This window comes from Bombus vancouverensis, chromosome 9 (genome assembly GCF_051014615.1).
Source record: "Bombus vancouverensis nearcticus chromosome 9, iyBomVanc1_principal, whole genome shotgun sequence".
NCBI classification, from domain to species: Eukaryota; Metazoa; Arthropoda; class Insecta; order Hymenoptera; family Apidae; genus Bombus; species Bombus vancouverensis.
In genome coordinates this window covers 6527988-6547532 of record NC_134919.1, presented here as the reverse complement: position 1 = coordinate 6547532, position 19545 = coordinate 6527988, and the positions used below count along the sequence as shown (strand labels likewise).

Here is a 19545-nt window from a genome sequence, read left to right as displayed (position 1 = left end):
GTGGGGATGAGATGCGAGCAGATAGGGCGGCAGAGGGTGGTCGGGGGGAGGGACACAAGCAGGGAAACGAAGCTCTTCGCCTCGACATCAGACGGACGAAGACAGAACGCAAACCCCTTTCCCTCTTCCCGCGCGCTTCCCCTTCGACCCCTTTTGTTGCTTCGCCATCCACCACCCCCTGCCACCGCACGTATCCAGTCCTTGCATATTAATCCTGCCCATAATTCCCACTTCCCAGTTTGGGCAACCCTTCGGCTCCGACTGCCTCGCTACCCCCCCGTTGAGAGAGCGAAAGGGAATCAGAATAAGCAAGGGAAAGAGGAACCGGTGCGGTGGTGGGCTGAGAAGGGAGGGAAAGGGATAGCCGCCTCCTATCGATTGGGCTTTCTTTCCAAGCCCGGCTTTTAATTGGCATTCTCCCGTGGCGAGAAAAGGAGAGAGCCTCCGGAGATCTCCTCTAACCCCACCGGAGGGATACGCGCCGCTGCGTTACCTTACGAGGGACGGCCAGCCCGCGATCTTTTCCGCGTAATACGAAATATTCCACATCGCGATCCACCGACTCCTGTTTCCGGAGAGAACTCACGTATCTGTATAACACGGAGTCAAGTTTGTGGAAGATATCGCTATCTTGGCGAATGTTTCGGTACTTTGATACTTTGGATTAGAACATTGATTTCTAGCAAAGCGGAAATTAGTTACCTACGACTCGTATAGCAGTTACAAAGAAAACTTGCAATCCTCCGCCAGGAAGTCAACCGTTCGATCTCCCAAAGGTAAACATTCCTCGAAAACAAGAAGAGGAAAAGGGACGGAACGGTAAAAAGAATTCAGTTCTTCATCGCTTAAAACCCTTATCGTAGTCGAGTCGACATTAGTATCGAACAGGGAAAACAAAGAAGACTAGAGAGCGCGATCCCACGGCGCGTATAGTATCAAGCATCGGTCGAAACTTGCGTCATCCCCTCCTCCTCTGGAAGAAAGGAGATCCACGGCGGAAGCACGCGGGCTCCTGCGGCCATAACGATCCCCTCGCGGCGCATCATTGGTGGACAGGCAACGAAAATTAATACGCGAAGCAACCGGCCTCCTTGCGCACCCCCTGCGTGCCGTCGCGCACACGTACTCGTTTCCGCGGTCACGTGTGCGCACCCCCGCGGGCACATAAGTGCGAGGAGGGCTGCGGCCGTGTGCGTGAAGATTGATTATACCGCGGGAGAAAATGTGATCAATAGCTCGACAAACAAAGACCCCTCGGACGCCTGTGTATAATGCAAATAGCAAAAATCACGGAGCTGGGGCCGGCCGAGGCGCACAGAGGGTTGAAGGAGATGATCGACGGTCAAGAAACAATGGCAACGCGCGCCGGCTACTTGGAGCCACGCTCGACCCGACACCGTCCCCTTTTCTCAAACCCTCTCCCATCCCTGTTTTCACTCGCCTTCTCTTTAACCGGTGCTTTCTCCGTCTATCGTTCGACTTCTCACCCTCGACGCCTTTGCTTCCATTTTAATTTGCATACGGCCGATCATGTCTTCCGGTCCGACTCACCTTCGTCCTGTTACCCCCGCCATGCTTCGCGTCCATCGATCAAGCCTCGCTTGTTTTTACCCTCCCCCCCCCTTCTCGTAACATCACCCCTTCCATAAAACGGTTCTCGTGGTCACTGGCCGTGCCGTGCAACGCTGATGATGCCTCGTTGTGTCCCCTCTCGGACCAAGATCCCGTTAACGAGGATTGCTCCTTCTATCGATGACGTTGTTACAGTACGAAGGTTTCTTTGGCTGGAGGGTGAGGATCATACAGTCGCCGGAAGAAATAATGGGCGAACGGTCGTGACGTGACTACGCGGTATATTTTTTTAGTTTTTTAGGATAGGGTTGGGTTACGAGACTATTTGGTGGTTTTATTTTGAAATAATTTCTCTGTGATGTTTGAAAATGCAGCGCTAGAAATTGAGTATCGTGAGTTGCATTGTTAAATTTATAATACAAATACATATACGGTTCGCAATGTTTTGGATATTTGCGATATTTCTACATATTTTCCCTTTTCTTTGCTGTAAAATCTGTTTATCTTTAAAGAGTAGCTAAAATGAATTACAGCTTCCTATTTGTCAGCAAAAAGAAACATATACCCTTCGTAACCAACGAAATACAAAAAAACAAAAAGTGTTCCTCTAGAAAAAGACGAAAAGGATGGAAGAAAGGATTGATCTGTCAAAAAAACATTGGCGAGAAGGATCGCAAGAGACACGAAAGGAGAGAGAAGCAGAGAGTCCGACCAATGAATCACAACGATTACAATCTCCTCCTCTCTGATAAAAATAAGAGAAGAGAAGCTGCGGAAGGGTGAGAAACAGAAGGGGTGAGAAATCGCTGTTGTCATATCCTAATCTCTTTTCCTCCCTATGAAACTAGTTTCCCTATCCCTCGTCAAACCTGATTAACTCCTCATCTGTTCATTTAAAGTTTTTATGATTTCTTCGAATGATTCGTACGATTGGTCAGAATTTTCTCAAATTATCCAAAAGATGAATGCACGTTGGACCATAAGCTTTATTTCTCAAGCGAACACATCGAAGCTTTACGACGTCGGTCTGCCCCCATCTTTGTTTCCTTTTTTCTCGGTTTTTCAAGCACGTCGAACGATACGATTCCGGATTTTATTCGCCTGGAACCGTATCACCGGCTTGGTGCTCGTATCTTTCATTACCGGCTGGTATATCGGCCAGACAGATTGAACGATCCAAAAGCGGGACAAAAAAAAATTTATGATCCCCGTGTCCGCGAAATATCCCTATTCAGCGGCGATGCCATAGGTCAACCTGAGATCTGGGGCAAGATCGAAATTCAATATGGAAGCGCAACTCGTGTTGGCCTGGCCAATCGAGTGCCCGCGGATTTTACGAACCACTCGGAGACATTAAATTTTACGAATTCGCGGACAGAACGAACTCTCTGGCACTCTCGCAGTTGATGTTATCGATACTGGCTGGTTCTTAGGCAACCCGGTTTCAAACTGCTCGAATTAAGCTTCGCGATGGCTGGATAATCTACCAATTCCTTAGCAGCACGCCGGCTAATTGAATTTCTAGGGGTATATAAGGCATAGTAAATTTCTAGTAGCAGCGTTCGTTGGATTGAGTTTCTAGTAGCGTGACGATCCGGTCGAGTCTGCAGCCGACCCAGCCAATTGAGTATTTAACGGCGCCAAGTTGTTAGTAACGATTCACCGCTATTCACTTCTCACAGCGTGACAGTTCTACCGCGTTTTAAACCGAATGGCTGGTTCAATCGATTGTTCGATGCCATTGTTGTTTGGTTAAAACTCCAACCTGTATAGTAGATCATTTTGTTTAATGAGCCGAATCATTTTCTAATGCGGACAACGAAATTCGGAGATGAAATAAGGATGCTAGTATAGAATTGTAGTAAATTAATTATTTAAAGTTAGTCGATCGGTTATTCAAATATTATTTTCACGCAAATTATCAAAGGTATTTAGTATCTAGAGCTGTAAAAGTGAAAATGTTTGTATTTAATTAAACAGCCAGAATTGTATTAATCCGGAGTTGATCTATTTATTTCTGAATCTTTTTTATTTGTTACTTAGTTCAATTTAATATTCTAAACAAAGACACAATTAAAACTACGAACTAGTTTATTAAAATCTTTAGTTCCGCTATTGTAAGAACTGTTATTTATGTGAACTATTGTTTCAAATATTATTGTTTACAATATTAATATTATTACGCGTAATCTCTTTGAAGCCTTACGATCTTAAATATTTTTTCCTCGACTATTCTCCTTCCTCGTTTCATTCTTCATTATCTTTGTTTTGTCCTCTTCGTCAAACGCGTGAAAGTCTCGTTAAAATTGTACAAATTTGGTCAACAAATGTCTCCGAATTCAGTATACCTGTACATTGTAAACTATAATGATATATTATATTATATAAATATATAAATCATTTACAATATTATTAAAATAACTCTTTCAATACACGTTGCATCGCAATTTCTTATGGAATACCCATACGCCAAACACAGCTTCCTCTCTTCTTTCACATTATCCGGATAAGAATTCTATTTCCGATTCCTGGGCAGGAGAAAAAAATTCGTCCAGTTGATTGTCGCATTCACGGAGATAAGTTCGACGATATCGACACGCTGTTAATTCCAGCTGTCCTTCCTCTCAGCTTTGCCCGCAAAGCGATAACCTGCCCCATTGCTAATGGCAGACATTATTACGAGCAACTTCGAGAACTTACCCCCACGTCTGCCCGCAACCCTCCCCACGTGTATAGAACATCAATGCGTAAGTACTTATCTCTAACCCGCGCCATCCCCATTCCACGTCGCCGTGTGATCGAAACGCAGGCTAAAGTAAACTTAAAGCTGTAGGCGTGTATATCGATTGCGGCTGAGGACAATTGACAGGTAGCTGCCCCTGATAAATAAACTAAAAGATAAGACTAACCAGTACTTTGTATCGAAGACCTTCGACCTCGTATAACCACCAGAGACTAGAAGTTAGTTGGAGAAATTGTATGGTTAGCTTTTAAAAAATATTCTTCGCAGAAGAGGGCGATACGACATACTGATTAGGGCTTTTTAACCTTCTTATATTACTTGAATTTAAGTATTTTCAGCCTACTGCACTTTTTCATTTTCAACGTAATATTTTTGATCAACTTTTTGATTTCTTTAGTTGATGTTCCTGGAAAGAACAGGATAAAATTGTTATTCTTGTTTCAATTTTATGTTAGTTTCTCTCAAAAGCATTAAAAATTCCTTTATTTGATGAGATAAGAGGGATGACTGAGATATAAAAAGTTCCGCGTATTTAGATATCGCGGTAGTTAGCTGTGTTTTTAAAATTAGATTCTTTAAAACGCGATATTAAAAATAAGATGGTTCAATTAATTTTCCATTTTCCATTTTCTAAAAGCAATAATATGTTTATTACGTAAGTTACAATACAAATCGTACAACCGAAAATCAAATTGTAACATTCTATAGGAATTCTATATGAAACATTGTTACTTCTATATTTTCCACATGAAACAAGTTACTTCAATAAGTTACACTAATTAACTAAAGAATCAATATATGTACTTGTTTGTGGTAAAACTGATCTCAAGTGCACATTACATTTTCTTTACAAAATCATTGAAAAAGAAACCAATCCTATTATCCATATCGAATAAAAAAAAACAATTTTTCTTACTGGGTGAAAAAAGTTCATTCTAAAAATCTCCAACGTAAACATAATCTAAAATTTTACCTTTATATATTTATAATTATTATATGATACTTTCAACAACCAATTACAATTAACCTAACCATATAGTGTTACAATTTTTCGTAAATCTCACGCCTACTATAATTACCGTAACATTGAATAATGCGATTTCCAAACACAAATTCGCGTTCTCTCTTAATGCACCCGTTTCCACAATTATATTTCCTGCGTTAGAGGAACGAGGAAAGTACAGAGGAAGGAGGAAAGAAAAAGGGTGGCATGTTTGTTTGTTAAACACCATCGAAAACAAAAAAAGGAGAGGGAAAAGGAAAGAGAAGGGTTGATAAAAAAGGAAGAACGACGCTTTTTTTTTTAAATCCGCAGCTCATTCTATCGGCTAGACCTGTCGATGCATGCCGGAGGCGTGAATTCCGCGAAATTGAAGCTTTGCTCCTCAATTAACCCCCGGAAAAGGGATGATGCCTCACCGGGGAAAAACAATTGGTACGATCTCGTTCGCATCGCCCGTTGCACCGTGCAAAACGCATTCAGGTTTAAAATCGTCCCCCTCTCGCCTGCTGCCGGCTCTTTCCACCCCTGGCTACCCTTTGCACACCCTCGCAACAGATATTTTCGTCGAGCTATAGCCGGTCGCGTAACACGTGGATGGGTTCCGATTCGAAAGTTCCGAGCGCTCTCGCGATTCATCGCAATTGATCGCGTCACGACGTGATTGCCTACCCTTTCCCACCACCTTGGCTGTGCCATTTTTGCCCCGTTCATCCCAAGAACTACCCTCGTTAACATCCGCCTTAGCAAGGAATAAAAAATGTTGCGATAATTAAAGATCACCGGGGAGAAACATGATAAGTACATTTCTTCTTGGTTTTCTGGTTTTAATGTCACTTTTTGATTAAACAAAGGAAAAGTTAATGCGACATAATTGAAAATCAGAACAACTGAACATGACAGGTTTAAAGGTGCAAGTCTTTCAAAAATAGCTAGTGGGCTGGCGAAGTTTCATAGTTACAGATATAAATTATTAAACTTAGTTATTTGTTAATTTTATTATTAGGATAGTATACAATATTTTAATATATTTAATATTGTTTTTAATTTTACTTTAACATAACCGAATCTTATCGTGTTCGATTACGAGCTATTTTCTGTAACTATCCCTTTCTTTATTTGACAATATAAATGGAATAATTGTTGCTATTGATAAGGCTGTTTCCTGTAGTTTCTGGATGTATTGGTTTTACCACGATCACGCGGTGGCTTCCTTTTCTTTCACGTTTTCATTGAAATTATTTTAACAGAAAATTGTACCAATTATGCCATTATCTCATCGAAGACGCGGTGTGAAATTAGTGATATCGATATTCCCATGGATCTTTATGTAATTGCTGTTTTTATAACTGATGTGTTAGCATTTCTCAATTTTGCCGCGATGTGAGTTCTTCGCTTTGTGGTTCAAGTTTCGATAGTGTTCGCAAAAATTCACGATTCTCAAATTTCATGTTTTCCTTCGTCGACCCTGTCCAGAGTCCAGACACAATAATGATGATTCCTGATAAACTTCGATAAATAGCAAGATTAACATATTGTGAAACATAAACGTGTCTTTATTTGTTTTCTACGCAGTTGCCTAATATCTCATCACGCAGTTTTAAATTTGTAGTATGTTGATCGGTAACGTGATGTTTGCTGACATTACAAATACTGAAAATTTTCAATAATTTTCTTTCGGCAAGATGACACACACACATTTACACGAAAGCATAATAATAGAAGAAGGCATTCCGTGACGATAGATTAATCGATGACAGCTGCCCGAAATTATCGGTGACATAGGATCAATAGATAATGGAGAACAATTATTACTTCAACGATTTTAACATTCTAATTATTTATTTTTATTACAACGATTCTAATATTATAACATTGCGACGATTCTAATATTTCAATATAAATTCATTATGCTTTCTTAATTATGCATTCACGATAAGCATTTCTCTGGTCCTTTCAGAATATTCAGACTTCGTAATCGTCTGCTAATATTCTTCTCTCAATTTCATCAAATATTCTATCCTCCTCTTTTCATTTCTTTCTTGTTTTGTTTAAATCTACTGCATTTTAATCGTTGTTTTAATCTCCTTTTTTTTTTAGCCAATGTGTGTCTCTAAGCCTGTCCCCTGGTTCTTGCTCCCTTTTCCTCTCTCTCTCTTTCCCTTTGTTTCTCCACCTGATCTGCTATTCATTCTCCTTTTTGCCTGTTTGCCCCTGTCTCTCTCTCCACACCATTCTTTTTCTTCATCTCCCCTTCTCGTTGCACCCTTTCTTCCTGATCGCATTTTCCAACACGTATTCATTGTACCTATTCATACGGAGCCGAATGAAACAGCTAGATGGGACTCGAATTCTCATGCAATTGATTACTTTCCAAGGGGGCGGAATAATAATACTTTCGTTATTGATGCGCGACTCGACTACCCCGCTAGATGTCCGTATTATTCTACAATTACGGAATAAATTCTCATAGACGGCGATGTTTTATCCGACTAATCGATACCACAACCCTCGTTCGATATATCTTTTTGCAAAATTCCTGTTACATCAACTCAATTGTATATGAACATACAAAATGTTCAAGATTACTCATAACACGATTCCTTTAACGTAACTTAGATTTGCAATTCAACGTTTTGAGATTTCTATTTTCCAGACTTGCAGTTTATTTTTTATGAGTTTCTATTCTTTTTTCATTAGATACAAAAATAAATTATGTCGTATTTACACTACTATCGATAAAAAATAAACACAGCCATTGATTTAATTAAGATCGTTTATTAATTTTCAATCAAGGTGATTATAAACAGTTGTGATTAAAGAGTGATTTGATTAATAGGTTAATGGTTCAGGATAGGCGACAGAATGGGAGCTTTCGTTAGGCAAAGCTTCATTCATTAAAAAAGCAACGCGTTACAACGCAAAGCAAAAAGTAACCGAAACTTTCAATTCCGTACAAAATGGAATATAACAAATAAAAAAAATAAAATACAAATTAAATATGCTGATTTTTTTGGAAAGTGACACGACACGGAAAAGCTAGACGATTTAGGCGTAATTTAATCCAACAATAATTACATTGAGACTCGGCGAGATTTAAAGTTCCTGTTCGGTAAGCGGCCGATATCGATTCGGTACAATCGATTCGATAAAATTAATAAAGAGCTCCTGCTAAGCTTCTTACTCGCTGATAAACGGCCCCCGAAGCGGACCGTACTGATTCAAGGGGTAGAAAGGAGCGGCTGGGCTGGATTCCGTGAATGTGATTCTATATTTGTATCGATGGTAATGTAATTACGTTCATGTTCGCTTCATGACAACTGGGAACAGGTATACCGATTGGCGAGCACCGCTGGGCGAGCCAGCAATACTAGTAACGCGATACGATGATACTTTATACAATTAACCACGATACGAGTCCCCCATTTTATCGACGCATCCGTAAAGTAATTAATAAATTCGTTAATCTTTCTACTGACAATCGAGAATTTTTATTTTAGAAGATTTTTATAGATAATTTCTTGTTTATTTAATGTATAGTGGTTGTTAAAGTCGAATGCGACAATAGGTTTCATCTAACGTTTTCATACAATAAAAAACGCGTTTCTTATTTTAAGAAAAAAAGGGAAAGAAATTATAAATGAATAATATAGATGAGGCACACTGCTTTGATGAAAGTAGGGCATTTTTTACATATTCAAAGCAAATATCTATGTCTCTTGATTTACTACTAAACAAATGAATAGCGCTCATTGTCTTTCGCGGGTTACATTTCGTAGTATTAGTAAGTAACAAAGAAATCTGATTTAACAATCTCTTTCACAAATTAAAGTCAAGAAACCGAATAGAAGATAAAGTTCGTCATCAAAAATTTTACATTCACCTTGTCTACTAAACAAAATATGTGAAACGCGCTTTGGACACACATTGTTAATTAACAAATAGTACAAGACAACTGATATAAAATATTTCGAACTTATACCAGATCATACCCTAATGTTCGTATTATTCTTTGACTATGTCATTGTATCATAAAGATGTCACATTTTTAATATTGTAACATATACTGTAATCATATTCCATAGAAAGAAGAAAATTCGATTCTTAATTCACTAGAGACGATAATCGATTCAAAGAAGAATCTCATCAACGAAACAAACGTTTGCTTTCAGATCAGTCAGCTGGTCGAGGAAGTGTCCAGGTTACAGCAGAGCCTGCAGCGTCTTCAAGAGACGAGCGCACAGGCGACGGCGCGGCTCGAGGAAGAACTCGAGGCGCGCAGACAGCACATCAACAGACTAGAGAGCAAACTAGAACGACAGAGGGACTATGACGACCTAAAACGCGAGATAAACGCACTAAGGTCGGTCGATCTCTCACAGATACCAACCGGTGAACCTGGCAAGAGCTTGGAGCACCTTCTAATGGAACGCTCGAAGGCGCTTCAGCAAACCGAGAGCTTGAAGCCATCCAATACTCCGGACGCGCTCGGTAAGTCCAACCATCGATCACATTCCCAAAATCGTTACTTCGTATACATGACATTCAGGAATCCATTGACTCGCTTCTCTTTTTTTTTGTACTTGAAATATCACCAACGTTAGGTCAATCTTTATAAAAATTTGGCAAAAGATTTGAAACGATTGTTTGAAAGAAAAATTATCGCGTCTGCTTTAGATCAGGAATTTTTAGAAACACTTGTTTTAACATCTGCAAAGATTCTGATTGCAAAGAATCTAGATTTCACATTCTAGCGGTATATAAATGCGGTCACATGCGTGTGCAGCATTACATATGCGAGATAACTGAGAATAGTTGAGAAAATCATTCTATGTATAATAGTATCACTGCTACTAATTCCTGTGCTAAAGTGTTCTGGTCTTCGATTCCCCGACTCTCTCTCTCTTCGAGGCTACGTCGAAGGGCTCAGTATCGTGTATAACAGTACAAAAAGGACACGAGTCACGCAACGCGGACGCTTCTATAAAGAACGAGGGATGACTGAAGGAGCTTACCGAGAGAAAAGGAACAACAAAATAACTCTTGCTTGCCATTGTGTTCGCACTTCTTTTTTAACTCTTTTCATCTCTATCCATCCTCCTCTAACCTCTCTCTTTTTTTCTCCTATTTAACTTATTTCTCTCTTACCCCTACAATGTTCCATTATCATGGCTCTGTTTTATCACTTTTTCTCTATTTACTTTCTCTGTCGCTACCGTGCTTCCGTCTTTTTCTTCGTATCTCTATTTCCTATATCCTTTTCTTTCCTTACACTCTTATATCTCTGTATCTTTTTCTTTCTTCGAAACGCTGTCTCTTTCGTTCTCAAGCCTATTTTCTCCGGGATATCCTCTACCGCTTAGATTGCACATTTTTCGAGCTACTCTCTCGCTGTGGTGCGTGAATCAACGCGCCGTTGTAGATGGTACTAACGTAATCGACGATACCAGCACGATATTACATACATGTATATTCTCCATAAATGAATCCGCGATCCTTACCAAAACACCATCGGACATCTCCGATTCATCCAACCTCAAGTCCAGCTTACATACGTCAACCGGAGACCTAGCCCCCAAACCACGAGCATCTGCACGCTGGGAAACGTAAACCTCGTACACGCAAATTTCTAGACGGTACATGCGTTCGGGATACGATATCTGTCCGGGTCAAAGCATTGTTCCGCGAAGCAAACTTTATTATACCGAATCGATCGGGAACGAACAAAGAACGACAGAGCGAGAGAGAAGCCGCGCGAACGTGCCAGAGAGGGATACACGACTGCTTCGTTTTCGGCTTCCTCACGACGCGTTACCACCCACTCCAATCTCTCGCGACTTTTTCGAAATCCCTTGAAAAGGAGCAAGTTTCTTCTTTCCTTCGGCGAAAAGTAAAAAAGAGAGACGTTTATAATTAGAAATGTTTCTTCGTTGATTGCGAGGAAGCTCGAGAAAGTACAGTCACAAGATAAGAGAAGATAAGATTTCTTTTGACGATGATAGTAATAGAAAGTGGAATGTAAGAATTAAGAGGAGTAAGTAGAATCCAATTTTCACTGACACGCGACACTTTTCCTCTCGTTGGGCCACGTTGTTCCTCGTTTGTATGCGTACGTGGACCACGCGACGAAGCGTCGAAAAAGAGAGTCTCGGTTCGTCGTCTATCGTCCAGGAAGCTACCGAAGAACTTAGGATGACCAGTTTGTTACAACAGACGACGCGAGAAAGGAGAAAGAAATGATCGGTGATATCAGAGTTTGTGATCTCCGAGTTAAATGACGAGTTCGAGTAAGAATTTTCGAGTCCGGTAATCGCGGAACCGTTCTAAGCTTGACTGTCACATCTAGGTTGCGTGTGTGAGCTCGTGTTGACGCGGCCCCTTGTGTTTTTGGTGGTTGCAGGTGGACTATCGTCACCCCTGCAGCGCGCCTCAACCGCCTCACCCCACGTGGTCGGAGGTGTGCCGCCTTCGTCCCACGTGTCCTCCCAGCAACCACCGCCACCGCCCCCAGCAGCAGTCTCCCTACCTCCGCGTTCCACTCCGACACCATCTTCGGCCACCTCGACGACATCCAGTCTCCTCTTCCCACCTCCTCTGCAAAACGTCGAGACCTTCGGCTCCTTCCTCGGCGAAGAGATCGTCGCAAACTGGAGGCGGACGTTGGAGAGGTCCATCATGAACCAACAGCAGCAGCAGCAACAACAACAGCAACAACAACAACATCAACAGCAGCAGCAGCAGCAACAGACGACTTCTTTAAGTCAATTGTCGCAACAGCAGCAGCAACAGTTACAGCAAGCTCAACCACTGATCGGTTTACACCCACCGACCACTAGCAGTAGTTTAAATCATCTTCCATCGCCAACGGATCCATCATCCAGCTCCAATACGCCAGCCAAATCGAACACCCCGTTAGGAACCACTCCATTGAGTTGCCTTGACGCCGAGAAGGCACCGACCCCGGTGTCCGGACACGAAACACCCGCGCCACCTACCCCATCTTCTACCACCGCGTTGACATCACCGCCGAGCTTTCAACCGCCGACGTCGATGGTCGAGACAACCACCTCCTCCGCTTCCGTGAACGGTGGAAGCGTGACACCCGCCGTTTCAACGGCACCACCACCTAAGAGCCCAGCAGACCAGGAATCCTGCCACAATAACAATAACAGCCACCATCTAGCGAACAACAACATCGGAGGTCTGAGTGTGCTGGACACACTGAAGAGCCCGTTTCGGTTCGACGATAGGACGCATCCGTTTCGATTCAGCGACGAATTCGGTGCTGCTGGAATGGCTGGAAGATTGGGTGAATCACTCATCCCAAAGGGCGACCCTATGGAGGCTAGGCTACAAGAGATGCTACGGTACAACATGGACAAGTACGCCTCGCAGAATCTAGACACGCTGCACATAGCCAGGAGGGTCAGGGAGTTGCTGTCGATACACAACATCGGTCAAAGGCTGTTTGCCAAGTATGTGCTCGGCCTCAGCCAAGGAACCGTCAGCGAGTTGCTAAGCAAACCGAAGCCTTGGGACAAGCTGACGGAAAAAGGTCGCGATAGCTACAGGAAGATGCACGGCTGGGCGTGCGACGAAAACGCTGTAATGCTGCTTAAATCTCTGATACCCAAGAAAGGTGAGTACCTGTGAACTGTACGACAGCTCTGTCTCTCCAGTTTTCCCCGTTTTTATTGTTTTCTCTGGACACGCATATGTGTACAATATGTACGCATACTTCTATCAAGCGGTGAAGATCAGACATCTGCCAGAAGACAGGATCGTTAGAGGTTACGTGTTTCGTGCTCCTAATTCCAGGCTTTGGATAAAGATACATTATACGTGTTATACATGTGGTGTACACGCTTCTGGTAACATGGCTGATCAGATCTTCGATCAAAGAATCCCGGAAGTCGTAGAAACAGGCTACAGATGTCGGATCGCCTGTCACATCAGAGGATACGAGTAATTGCTTCCGTTTGTTCTTTGATTGTTGGGAACGGTGCTCATCAACAAGTTTGGCGACACAATGGATGAAGATGTGTATGAATTGCTTTATGGATTATCGCGAGATAAAGATAGTTCAAAATGGCTTAACCTGTTGATGATTTCACCAGTGATCTATAAATGGCTCGTTCCAGCTTCGCCGCTGACAATTGAACGTTTGACTCCTACGAAATCTTTTCTGCCTCGCACTGCCAATAATCTGTTCTGCCGAACCACTAACCATCAAACTGTCAGTTAACTATTTTTATTTCGGCTGTCTAATACGGGTGTTAATGGTATCTCTACTTGGTCTAACTTCACCGTGGAATAAGGACACGTATAACCCTTGAACCGGAGGTCGCATCCCCCTCGATGAAAGATAGAGAAACAATTGTCGTGGTAGCACATGCGTTGGTGACGTCGTGAGCTTTCACTCCTCGTTTCAAGAAACTCTGCAGATAAAATAAATAATCAGTTACAATTTTGTCGTGTTTTCATATTCACTATCGTTCATAAGCATTAGTAATACATACTTCCACATTTTGCGAATATATGAAAATATACTTCGAATGAAACTCTTTGATATAATAATTTTGATCTTTGATTTTATATCAGGTAAATCATATTGGCCCTTTAGTTTATGATTTTTTAATTGGTATTTAAATAATCCTCAGCTATTCGTCGCTATAACACAAAATATTTAAAAATATTGAATCATTATACGTAGTTCGTATTTGATGACTCTTATTGAAGAATCGAAGCTAAAGCTAGCGTTAAAATTAAACTGCGAAACCATAAAGCTATATAAACTTTCTAATCAAATCGTGCCAAGTGTCCAAATACTTGTAGTCTATGACGTATCTACGTGGATCATGACCTTTCATCGAGTTTAAGAGATAATGTTAAAAATAATGCTATCTATTTATGTGATTGTTGAATTCGATAAAGGGTACGAATATAGGTCAGGTACTTTTATTCAGAAAGATTACTTAAAATAGTCAACAGGGAGGCATCTTAAGATATTTACAGGTATTCGAAGCATCTCGGCGTTATAGGGTACTGCGCAACAGGCTGTTTCGCCTCTACGGAGGACCACGTGCTGAAATTGAACTGCAATAGGCATTTCTCGACCAAATATTGCACAACTATAATAATGAAATATCAGTGTTGAGAGTGATAGAACCTGTTACAATCGAACGAAAATGTTTTTCATGATATTACAATACGAATGTTAATATATTACGTAAAACACTTTCGAACGTCTTCGCTTATCGTTACTTTATCACGGTTTACAAATTGAAGAAGCTTACGTAAATAAAAATAATTATCTACTGATTTGAGAATTGTTTCATTCATATTTACAACTTTACGCTATAATTAAAAGTTGCTTAGACCATTCGCGTATTCTTCTAAAATTCTTTATCGCCGATCTTGCTATGTGATTCTATGAACAAATTTAATTTCAATTATGATTAATTATCTATATTACCTATCAAAGATAAAATATAATACTCAAACTAATGCCTACACGAATCATTCTAACTTATTGCGATTTAAAACTATTTCACTATCAAAATCAATTTCACGATCGTCATAAACTGATCACCTTATGATGCAATTAATTCCATAGAACCACTTGAAAAGATCAATTGTACGCTATTAGGCGACGGTCTTACTTAGTTCGACAAAGGTTGATGGCATAACACCTAAGGATGACAGGTGTTACGCAAAACAGTTGGAAGATGACGTTCGATTTCGTCTTTAATAGTCTTAATTCAATTATACAGCCAGTTGACGCACCATGCTTCGCTATCGATTGTTCGCTGCGTTTGGCAGCCATATTGTTTAGACTAATAGCTCTTGGGAGTAGGAAACTGGGGATGACTTCTAGGCAAGGGTGCAATACATAAAGGGCTCCAGGAGAGAAAGGAGAATGAGAGAGGGGAACGAATGGAAACAGGATCCAAGAGAGAGGATAGACGTTCTAGGTACCGCTGCATTTATCGCAAAAGGTAATTTACACTTACGCCAGATTACCGAGGGATCGCAGAATCGCTGTGGAACGCATTCTCTCCGCGTTTCGATCCGATCCAACCTACTAATTGCTTGCTATCGAGACAAAACGATAAACTGTCTCACGTGTTTCCACGATCAGATCGAAGATTTTGAAAATGGACTAATAATTTCCAGTAATTAAGGCTATGAAGATAGCAATATCTGGATGTATTAGCGTATTTTAGCAGCAACGTATGTGTCGATGTAGTATAAGCTATTGTAATAATAGAGAAAGAGATCCAAGTGAATGTTATTGCCCTAACACTATCGTACGCTAATGTAGATATAATATATGTTCTATATAGATACCGAAATTAAATTTTCATTATTCTCTATTTTTAAAACATCTGGTTTTATACCGTTTCAACGATTGCAAATAATTATTGCTGAATCCTATAATATACAACTATAGGTATACTTCAAATATCTTGCTCTTTGTTGGGTCATTGTATAAGTTTCATCGTTAGAAAGTGTCCATTCTTTTCCTCGCTCTTCTCAACCTTTTTGCTGAACTAACCTAATCTCGTTAACAAAATAAACAATTAAAAATCGTCGTGCGTTCGACGCACGTAGAGAACGGCGCATCATTAGAAACCAGAAACAAGAAAACGACAGAACTCCTGAAACTTAAAGTATCATCGTACTTTCCCACTCAACGTCCTAAGAATATTTGTTGTTCATATTACACAAAAGTATTTTCCACCAAACTCACCGTCTCCCCAAACCTTTCTCGAAGCTCCATCGTACGAGAATTAAAAAAAAATCCTCGCGTTTACCAAAAACAGTTTATCTTCTAAAAGCGTCAATATGGATGAAAAATTCGCCGCGCGATCCCGTATTAGGATGGTTCTTCCAGCCGCATTACACGCTTCGGAGCGATTCTTCATATTTTTCCATGAACCAGCGTCGAAAACCGCGAAACGTCCATCTGTCGGCGCGAAAACAATGCAAACATTCATTACGACGGTGGTGCACGCGCGTCGAAATCCGTGTTCCGTCATAAAACATTCGCGTTTCGCCGGTGCCCGGTGACATGAATCACTTCGGGATACATGGTCCCTTGTTTTTTATCGTTACAAGGTCACGTTCGTCGAACCACTGTTCGTCTCACTTATTAAACCATATCCTCTTCTCCCGTAACTCTGCCGGCCACCTATCATTCGGCCATGTCGATCGGTTCTCCCCTTTGCTTTTTGTAAATATTATTTAATACCGATGGCTGCGCGGAGAGGATGTACGGTTGCCATAATGGGGTATCCGCGTCCGACGCGCGAAATATCAAACGACCGCGTATAAAATATACGGTAACCACGGATAAATGCATGGCCGGACGAGGTTCCAGCAGGAGGAAAGGGAAAAAGGTCGACGCAGACGTCGTGCATCAATGGATTGTCGGTTTCCGTCGAATCGCCGACAACGATAATCATGTGCATCGCGCGGCAAAAAAAGAAAAAAAGAAATACCAGGAAAGAAGGAAAAGGGAAAGAGGATCATGCGGAAGGGTGAAGGGAAGAGGGAGGGGTGAAACGATGCGACAAAAATGGGGACTCGTAGAACGACCATGTGCTGTCTGTAAAATTGCGGCTACAAGCGAGAAGCTTTGTAACGTGTAACATAGGTACCTTGAATTTCCGAATTGGTATTAGTATTAATCGGAGAAAGAATGGTAGTTGATGTTTTGTTTGTTGAAACTGGAAAAATAGAGTCTTCCGAAGAATCTTTTCATGAGATATTCTTTTATTATTTGAGGTTGAATTTATGGTTAGTGTTTAAATATTCGGTCAAATGTTGTGGGACTAGCGAATGGAGAAAGTCTATCATAACAAAATTATTAAGAGGAAATTGTAAAAATATTAGACGTTTCGTTTTCATCGAAATAATGAAATAAAGGAGATTTGTGGTAGAATTTGAGCTATAGAAATCGAGAACTTAAGATACATGGACAAACGGTCTATCATCTTTTTTAATCAATTTTATAATATTTTCATAAATATTCATTCAACCGAGGATGAATATAGACATTCGTTAATAAAAGAATGATTAATAAACGTACCAGGTTTTATCGATATTATATTGTAATTACCATCGATATTATGTGATAAGTGGCATCGATATTGAACAAACGTAACGTCATCGCTGCTTCGACGGACGTTTTAATCGCTAATTATTGCACCAACTTCTTGTTCACGGTTGCAACGAGCTCTTTGTGCTACGGACGGACGAGTCGTCGGCTGTTTCTCAATTCAATAAACGTACCTGCGGCATTGTTCGAAACTTCCATAATCGGTGGTGATTTATGGGCAAAAATCGATGCCTTTATTTCGGTTTGAAAAGACGATACTTAAAAGCAATAAATAAGTTCTTGATGGATTTAAATCAAGACCTGATACAAAGAATATTTCCAACGGTGAGTTAGTCTTCTTACTCGTGTTTTAATAGATAGTCGATGCGGAATATTCGTAATTAATTAATTAATTAAACGTTTGTTTTGAACGATACAAATATATTTATCTTCCATTCATAATTGTATCATTGCGAGGGAAATGAACAATTTAAGAACAGATAATGTAGGATTGAAAAGGTACGAGTAAAAAAATAATTTAAGAACAGGTCATTTCACTGTTATTCATAAAAATAATAAAGTGTATATCGATTGTCATTTTATATTTTTAACTTTATAATATAAAATATACTAGCATTATTTTACGAAAAAGAGTAGGGCATCCTGTATATTAATAAAGTTCCATTAATTATAGTTATTTCAAAGCTTGCCAAACATTAAGTAATTTAGACAATTTGAGAGAAAATTATTATATCAAGACTGGATATGCTTCACAAATCATTTAGAAATATAATTTCTTAATTTCGTAGACCGTTAGATAACAATTTTACAAGTAGGAGCCGCCATCTGGGAGCAAATATCTTCAGTTATAAATAAATATTTACTGAACTGTATCGTAAAAATCTCGTGAACTTTACTAATGCTGTGACAAATATACCTGGATCTTGGCCCACTATTCAGCGAAGCGCGTTCGGACATCATTTATTATTGCTCATGAGCGGTGCAATACAATTGATCTAAGCTGGTCCAAGAGCAACGCACCACGCGATTACCGTAATGAAGATAGTTGGTACTAGTCCAACGCTGTTTATCGAGAGATTTTCTTTCTTTCAGGTACAGCTCGCGCTAATCTCCCGTCAACTTCTCGGCTGATATATTAGATCGTCTCATAAGACTTGTTGTTAAATCAAACTCTTGATACGAATTTAGTAGAAATTGTTTGGCAAAGATTTTCTTCTGAAATCTCGAGAACCACTTTTTCCATGTTCGTTACATACATATCTTTTTAGTTACTTCAGTTACTTAAAAATGAGTGTTGCATTATTTTTCTATTCTTCGTCACAAATATACAAAAATATATAAGCACAACGAATAAAGTTACGAATGATTGTTCTGTACATGTAAATCTATAAAAATTATAGAGTGAATATCAAGAGAAGAGAAATACTTACAAACAATTAATCTATAAACATCGAACTTGAAAAATTATAAAAATTTATAAAATATTACGTGAAGATTAAACTCTAAAAATCGTCCGTTGCTCTAAAACTGCTCTACCGTTTTATCTTTTGATTAAAAATAAAGAAGAGTCGATTAAAAGATCGACTAATGAAATTTTCCCAATACGTTTCGATCACGACATTTATCATTTTTACGGAAAAACAATGAAATTACCGGCGCGCCGTTTATCTGTTTTATTTCACTCTTTGCTTTGATGTCGATTCATTATTCAGCCGGTTTTAATACTGACAACGTTCGTTGCCCGAACTATCTGAAATCACTGGAATTCTTTTTAATTCAGTTACCCTTTAGAGCGTGATCCGTTTATCGAAATGCGGATATGCATCACCACGGTCATAGGACTCTAATTGTGCGATTATAATTGTAAAGTTGTTCTACTGCACGGCTTGAAATATGCTTGTTATTTCCTCTTCGCCGCGAGACCGCGTAAATAAATGAGATGTAAAACACAGGAAACCGGTGCACCATTGAAGTTTTGATTTTTAAGTTAGCCGATCGGATTCGCAGGAAGAAGGAACGAATATTTATAAAATAAGATTCAACGTTAATAAAATTCTAATTACTATACTGAAAATAATTAACATTATATCTATTCTTCTATATCCT

The 19545-nt window shown here is 40.0% G+C and overlaps 1 protein-coding gene across 7 annotated transcripts in view; it reads left to right on the top strand.

Moving 5' to 3' along the window:
- Window positions 1–19545, top strand: part of cut (homeobox protein, cut) — a 167336-nt gene that overhangs the window by 130182 nt on the left and 17609 nt on the right. For all 7 annotated transcript variants that reach the window (XM_033345983.2, XM_033345980.2, XM_033345982.2 and 4 more), the window contains 2 exons: window positions 9488–9806; window positions 11716–12954. In XM_033345983.2, coding sequence (XP_033201874.2) covers window positions 9488–9806; window positions 11716–12954 — 1558 coding nt within the window. The remainder of the gene's footprint in view (window positions 1–9487; window positions 9807–11715; window positions 12955–19545) is intronic.